Raw genomic sequence first — 7,136 nt, forward strand, 5'->3', positions numbered from 1 at the left:
TTCTTTCTTTCTTTCTTTCTTTCTTTCTTTCTTTCTTTCTTTCTTTCCTTCCTTCCTTCCTTCCTTCCTTCCTTCCTTCCTTTTTTTTCTTTCCGTAACTTCTGTAAATGCAGGTGAAGATAGGCCTCTCTTTGCCACTCTCCTCACTTGCTCTCTGTTTCCACGCCTTAGCAGCTTGGGATCTGGTTGTCTGCCTCTGGAGTCAGCCTGGCGTCCTGTGTTGGTTCTTGCTCAAGCACTATGATCTAGATTTATTTCCACATCTCCTTTTTTCTTTGCATTATATTCAACTCTGAGCCTAGAACCTGGCGAACAGGAAGTGCACATGGGCACATTTGCTTGACGGATTACTCTGTTGGTACCAAGGTCAGCCTCTACCTAAAACCTTACAGATGGTGCTGGACACCAGGCGCCAGGGTCAGTGCGTAGAGGGATCCATGGGAACATACTGTGCTGGAGAAATATTTGGTGTCAGGTAGCCCCTTCTGTAGGAATACCACCTAAGATGTTCACAGGGAGATTGTAGTAGGAGATTGTGTGGGCAGGCTGAAGAAAGGTTTGAAAGGTGTTACTTCCATCATGTAGAATTCAGGGTTAAACCAAGCAAGGCACACTTCAACAGCTATTTGTTATTTTAAAGATATATTTTATATTTAATTGTGTGTGTGTGTGTGTGTGGTGCACATGTGAGCCTAGGTTCCCGCAGAGGCCAGAAAAGAGCATCACATCACCTGGAACAGCAGTTACAGCCACCCCAACATGAGTGCTAGGGACTGAACTTGGGCCCTCTTAAGAGTAACTCTGGCAGTCACTCTTAACCCCTGAGTCATTTCTGCAGCCCCTGACACATATATATTCATTGCTTCTGTCAGTCTGTTCGTCTTTCCATCCCTGTCTTCTTCTCCTCTTCCATCTCATGTTGGACTTGAACTTGTGGTCCTCTTGCCTCAGCCTCTTGCATGTTAAAAATAGTACTTTACTCGAAGAGAAACAGTAACCCCCAGCAAAATTACAGGACGGGCCAGTGGGTGAGTGCCGTGAAGAGGGATGAATGTTTCAATGGAGGTCTGTGAGTCAATTGGGGTTCAGGATTCTATAAGATGATGTGGCTTAGAAACTGCGAATTAGACTCCACTGGGAGTTGTGTAAATAGAATCGGGGTGGTCTGGCTTTAGAAGGAAATAGATCCCCAGTGTTTACCCTGGCCAGGCCACGTCTTGCTAAGTGAAACGATGGATGGACAGGGTGCTGTGTTTTAATCATGGTGTTGACAAACTGGGGCTTGTCCGACACAGACATTTAAAACAGCCTAATGAGAAACAGTGAAGAATGGGGACACTTCAGTTTTGAGCAGATTTTATGTAGGTGTGGTAACACGTTTAAACAGTCAAGGTCATTATGTCTGTGCGTTTCTCTTGTTTTGGTTAGCTGCAGAGGGCAGCAGGAAGCCGAGCGATGAAGGGAAGGGACGTTGTGAGGGCAGCCTATTTTGATTCCCTCCTGGGCTGAGGAGGAAGGGCATACCAGCGGATTGTGTGTTGTCTGGCAGACAGAACCCTGGCATGTTGGCAGGAAGCCCTGTCCAGCTCATCCCCAGTGGTAGGACAGCTATTGTGGAGGAGTGGCCTCTTTGTCACCGACGGTGTTCACAGAGAAGCCGGGAGCCCAGCAGCCGGGGATTCCAGGTGTGAAGCTGAGTCAGAGAACTCTTTGGAGACTTGTTTAGTCCATCAACATTGTCTTTAAAATACATTCTGAATCCAGCCAGTTACCGCCTGCAGTCGGGCTGTCCTATGCAAGGTTACCATTGTTCTGTGCCCTGATTATTTCCTCAGCTCTCCATCTGGTCGACCTCTTCTAGCCTACTTGCTATATATAGTCTCTAGAGTGGTTCTTGAGATGTGCCAATGTGTGGCATCTGTTTGCAACCTTTGATGGCTCCTCATTTCCCTAGAGTTTGAGGAAACCCTTTCAACAGCCAGTAAAGCCTCAACTCCTCAAGGAGTTTGGTTGGCACCCAACTCCTGCTTACACACCACATCTGTGGTCTCACCGGCCCTTCACTCTGGCTTTATTTGTTCGCTCACTGTTCTCTAGCTAGCCCAGCTTCCTCTTAATCCTCTCGCATCCCAAGTATGTTTCAGAATCTTTGTACGGAGCTCTCAGCCTGGGGGGCAAACATCACCTTCTCCAAATTTCTGTTCCGCTGTCCTTTCCCCAGGGAGGCCCTTCCTTGACAACCCTTCTGAAAGCCCAGACTCCCTCAGATGTTCCCTACTTCCTTTCTTTTTCCTCTTAGCAAATATCTGCCCAATGTGTGTGCAGGTGTGTGTATTTATTTTATACCGTGTTGTTTTCTTTTTGCAATGCTAGGATTGAATTGTGGTCTGAGGCTAGGCAAATGCTCTACCACCGGGTTGTATTGCCAGTCCCACCTCTATTCTTCTTATTTTGAGACAGGCACTAATGATTCTCCTGCCTGAGCTTCCTGAGAGCTGGGATTACAGGTGTGCGCTGCCACGCCCAAATCCACAGGTATCTGAAATGCTGTTTAGTGTTGATACCTAGACTAGAATGAAAGCTACATGAGGGAATGGAACTTTATCATTTGGCTACAGAGTAGCACTGAGTATGCTGTAAATACTCAGTAAATGAATGGTTGTGGTCTGTGAGAGTCTGTGCTTGTTTCATCAAAGATCACAACCCACAGTATTACAATAGTACTGGAGAGACCATGAAGGTACCAGGGTAGAGAGTTAGCGTGGCTCATTGGCCTAGTAGATTCATTTCCTCTGTCTCTCTGTCCCTTCACCCCTTCTTTCATCTCTCCTTCCCTCCCTCTCTTCCTCCTTCACTCATTTCCTTTCTTCTTTTTCTGGTTTCAGTCAGCCCTGTATAGTTCAGCTCAGACCTGACTGCTCCTAAGCCCTGCTAGTCAGTCATGACCACAAGGCCCAGGGTCAGGGATCTCCTTCCTTCTTGGGCTTTTCTCTCTCTATTCTTCCTCTCGATCTCTGGTCCTGGCCTGTTCTTGCCTTTCCCTGAAGGGGTGAGGTGAAGGTACAGGGTTCAGAACAGATGGGACAACACTCCTAAGCTTGGGGAAGTAGGAAGTTTGCTAATAACTACCTTTCTCTCATTTTTTCTTGTCCTGGTCTTGTTGCTTCTCTGCTCCCCTCCTCCTGACCCCTGGGTTCCAGCAGGAGATTTCAAGGGAGGTCTGGACGGAACAGTTACATTTCAGGAAGATGTCTCCCTATTCTGAGCTTGTGTGGCCCCAAGCCTCTGGGTTCAGAATTAAAAAATTGGAGTCCACACTCTACTAGCTTATTCTTTGGGAAGCAGCAGGCAGGGACTTTGCTTTTTCTGTGTCCCTTAGCCAGACCCTGCAATTCCTATAGGGATGGAACTTTGGTGTTTGGATACTTCTTCACTGTGCCCAGCTCTCCCCACTCTTTCTCAGATCCCAGGGCTATGCTGAAAGTAAAAGCTTACCGCTTGGTCCAGGAGTCCATTTTCATCTGAATCATAGACACGAAACATAACTGCAAGAAACACACAAGTTAGGCCCAAGGTCCTCCAGGAACCAGCATGGGCTGATATTTGGCTACTCTCAGCTTTTAGCCCAGATCTGGGCAGCATAGGGGGAGTGGGTAGGTCATTACAGCCTGCTTACCCGCTAAGGGACAGTAATGACTTCCTTAAGGAAGAGGGGAAGCAAGGGAGAAGAATGAGGCCCCTCTCATACCACCCTTACAGCTTTTGAACCTTTCTGTGCAGTGACTCTGTGGCAGATGAGATTCAGGTCACAAGTGAAACTCCCTGGAGAGCATGCACATCTTTCAGTACCACCTGGACACAACTTAAAACCTATGCCCAACAGCTGGTCTGCGAGAAGTACCAGAATTACAGCCAGGCTCTCGCCTCTACTGTGCACAGAAAGAGTTCAGAGTTGGGCATGCTAGAATCTTGGTGCATGCTACCACCTCTGGGATGACAAATAAGTTATCTCCATTCTGGACTCAGTCACTTTATCCGTAAGATGGAAACTACAGTTTATTTCTGCTAGGGTGATCATAAGAATTAATATTAGAGGCTACAGTAGTCGATAGGGCTCAGAATGCAGAAAGCTTTTAACATATTATTTCTCTTTACTTCCTTTTATTAGTAAACATTTACATATGAAATTCCCTAGGCAGCAGGCACCGTTGTGTGTACTGGACCATGACTACCTGGTCCTTAGTAATAATGATATGAGGTTGTTACTGCTGCAGGAGCCACAGGACATTCAAGATGCTGACTTTTTTGCAATTGCCCTTTATCCCAAATGCTGGGAGACAGGAGCATTTCAGATTCGGGGTATTTTTGGATTAGGGAGTATGTCACATATATAATTAGATACTTGGGGGACATTACCTAAGTCCAAATGCAATATTTGTTTTGTTTTGTTTTCTTGGTTTTTCGAAACAGGGTTTCTCTGCGTAGCCTTGGCTGTCCTGAGACTTGCTCTGTCCACCAGGCTGGCCTCGAACTCACACAGATCCTCGAGCCTCTGCCTCACAAGTCCTGGGACTAAAGGCGTGCACACCACCGCCCGGCCCAGGTGTAGTATGATATTGTAGTCTGTTTCTCATCTGCCTCACATGCAGAGCCTTCAGGGAATTTTTGGGAGTATTTTCAGCTCATCCCATTTTGATGGCAACCCAGCACGCGAGGTCAGATGTGAAATCTTCCTCTTATGCCATAGAATCTCAGAAGTTTAGGATTTTGGAGCAAGTGTCACATTCACCCGAAACGCAAAGAGGATGTGATCTCAAAAGTAAGGAGGGCAGGAGGCGAGTTAAACAGCCCCCCCTTCCCTTGTTAGGCTGTTCACAACCACCTTCCCTTCTGCGCACCTCCTGCCAGCTGCATGCTGGCTCTCTCTCAGTACTGGCCGTCCGGTCATGCCGCCACACTACTCTTGGATGAATACACTTCAGGTGTTTTAAATTCCTCGCCCCCCGTGTCCCCCCCCCCCCCCCCCCCCCCCCCCCCCGTGGTGTGCACCCGATTACTGTTTAAGTTCTTTAAAAGCAGTGTCATAGCCTTCCCATTCTCTTTGGTTCCCCAGAAAACTCTGACTTGGGGTACACAGCCCATGCTGCACCATTTAAAGATGGTCAAAGCGTCCCTCTGGTTTGTTCTGGGACAATAGCTTCACGGGAGCCATGTTCAGAATGCTCCTCTTAACCTTCCCATGATTTCTCACATGTAAAAGGAGATAACCGTGTCTGCCCTCCAAGGTTATCATGAGACTGACAGTGACTGAGAAGATGAATTCAAAATGCTTGGCAAATAAGTACATGGTGGTCAGCTGATGGGAGGCGCTTTTGCGTTGACAGTTGGTGGGGGACTTCAGGGATGATTTCCAAAAAGACATGCTTAGCTCTCAGCATAGAGGCACTTAACTTGTTTTCAATCAATCATTAAAATGAGGAATGATTTAGACTGTAGGAAAACAAAACAAAACAGGACAAAACAAAGCAAAACAAAACAGCAAACTGACGAAAATGCTGAATGAATGATGCTATCTGCATCAAAGGTTGTGAGGGAAAATATCAGCTAAAGACTGAGAGGGAAGCAAAAACGCAAAGACACTGAGGAGATAAAATGAATGATGGTGTCAGTGGGCTCTGCGATCCACACAGTGGAAATCTGCAGGAAACTGGGAGACGTGAATGTTGGCTGAGTGTTTGAGAATAGTGTGGTATCATTGTATTGGAACATGGCGATAGCGTCGTGGCTTCACTTAAGGACACGCGTGATCTTAGAGGTCTATCCTGAACTATTCCCATACGAAATCCCATGACCCTTGAATGTGCTTTGAAATGATCAGAAGCCGAGGGAGCGGGTGGGAGTAAATGACCAGAAGAAAAGTGACTGTGAGTTAGCTGCAGGGCTCACCCACAGGGTTTCCTGAGCTCAGCTCTCAGCCACCTCTGAAATTTTCTAAAAAAAAAAAAAAAAAAAAAAAATCAATTTAGAATTATTATTATTATTATTTTTTCCTTTCTGTTTGAAAAAGTCAGTCAGAGTGCCACCGACATGAAGGATCTGACACATCCTCCTTGGCAATTACTAACAAACACAATGCCTAAGACTCAATGCCTTTCCCTCTTGGAAATAATTTGATATTTCAGTTTTAATGCTAGCCAGAAAAGAAAGAAATCTGATACATTCACACCAAATTAGCACTTAAGACTTGCATCGTGCACACCTCCAGCCTATGGGAGAGTTTAAGCTCAACTAATGAGCAAGCTGTCGGCTCGGTTTTGGCAGAGTTAACCTTTGGCACACTTCTCTTGGTAATGTTTAAGTTTTGTTGACTACTCTCATTAACTGAATTGTGACTCTTGCTACAAAACTTATTTCTTGGCTGCTGCTTTAACTTCCCAAGATGCACTGGGACAAGGTCCTTTCATTTGCCCTACGAAGCATGCCCCTGGGTCCAGGAGCCAGGAAAGCCATCTGGGACAGTTCTTGAAGGCCACGAGCTGAGCTCACTCTGCTTCGCACTTACTACATTTCTTTGAGACAGAGTCTCGCTGTGCAGCCTTGGCTGGCCTTGCACTTACTTAGTAGACCAGGCTTTCCTTGAATTCACAGAGATCTGCCAAAGGCATGCACTGCCATTGCCAGCAGCGGAAGGGTGTTTTTTTTTTTTTTTTTTTTCTTTTTGAAACTGACTTTGAAGCCACCAGAAAACTGTGCTTAGCTCTTCTAGTGAGGAAAGGGCTGGGGGTTAAGGGAGGTGTGGAGAATGGCAATAAGCCTGAGGCTTATTAGAACTCAAGGGAAAGAAAGAGAAGGAAGGAAGGAAGGAAAGAAAGAAGGAAAGAGAAATGAGAAAAGAGAGGAAGGGATTTCCTGGCATGTAGGCATAGGCCTTTAATCTCAGCACTTGGGAGGCAGAGACAGGCCTCTCTCTAGAAATTCAAGGCAGCTTGGTCTACATAGTGCAGTCCAGGATAGCCAGGATTATATAGGTACTCTGTCTTAAAATAATAGCATAGCATAGCATAGCATAGCATAGCATAGCATAGCATAGCATGGCATGGCATGGCATGGCATGGCATGGCATGGCATGGCATGGC

General features: G+C 46.3%; 1 protein-coding gene across 2 annotated transcripts in view; it reads right to left on the reverse strand.

Moving 5' to 3' along the window:
• Positions 1 to 7,136, reverse strand: part of Dgkg (diacylglycerol kinase gamma) — a 192,616-nt gene that overhangs the window by 118,857 nt on the left and 66,623 nt on the right. For both annotated transcript variants that reach the window (XM_055625066.1, XM_055625065.1), the window contains exon 7: positions 3,496 to 3,545. In XM_055625066.1, the coding sequence (XP_055481041.1) occupies positions 3,496 to 3,545 (50 nt within the window). The remainder of the gene's footprint in view (positions 1 to 3,495; positions 3,546 to 7,136) is intronic.

This window comes from Psammomys obesus, unplaced genomic scaffold, assembly GCF_907164565.1.
Source record: "Psammomys obesus unplaced genomic scaffold, mPsaObe1.curated_primary_1811, whole genome shotgun sequence".
Taxonomy (NCBI): domain Eukaryota; kingdom Metazoa; phylum Chordata; class Mammalia; order Rodentia; family Muridae; genus Psammomys; species Psammomys obesus.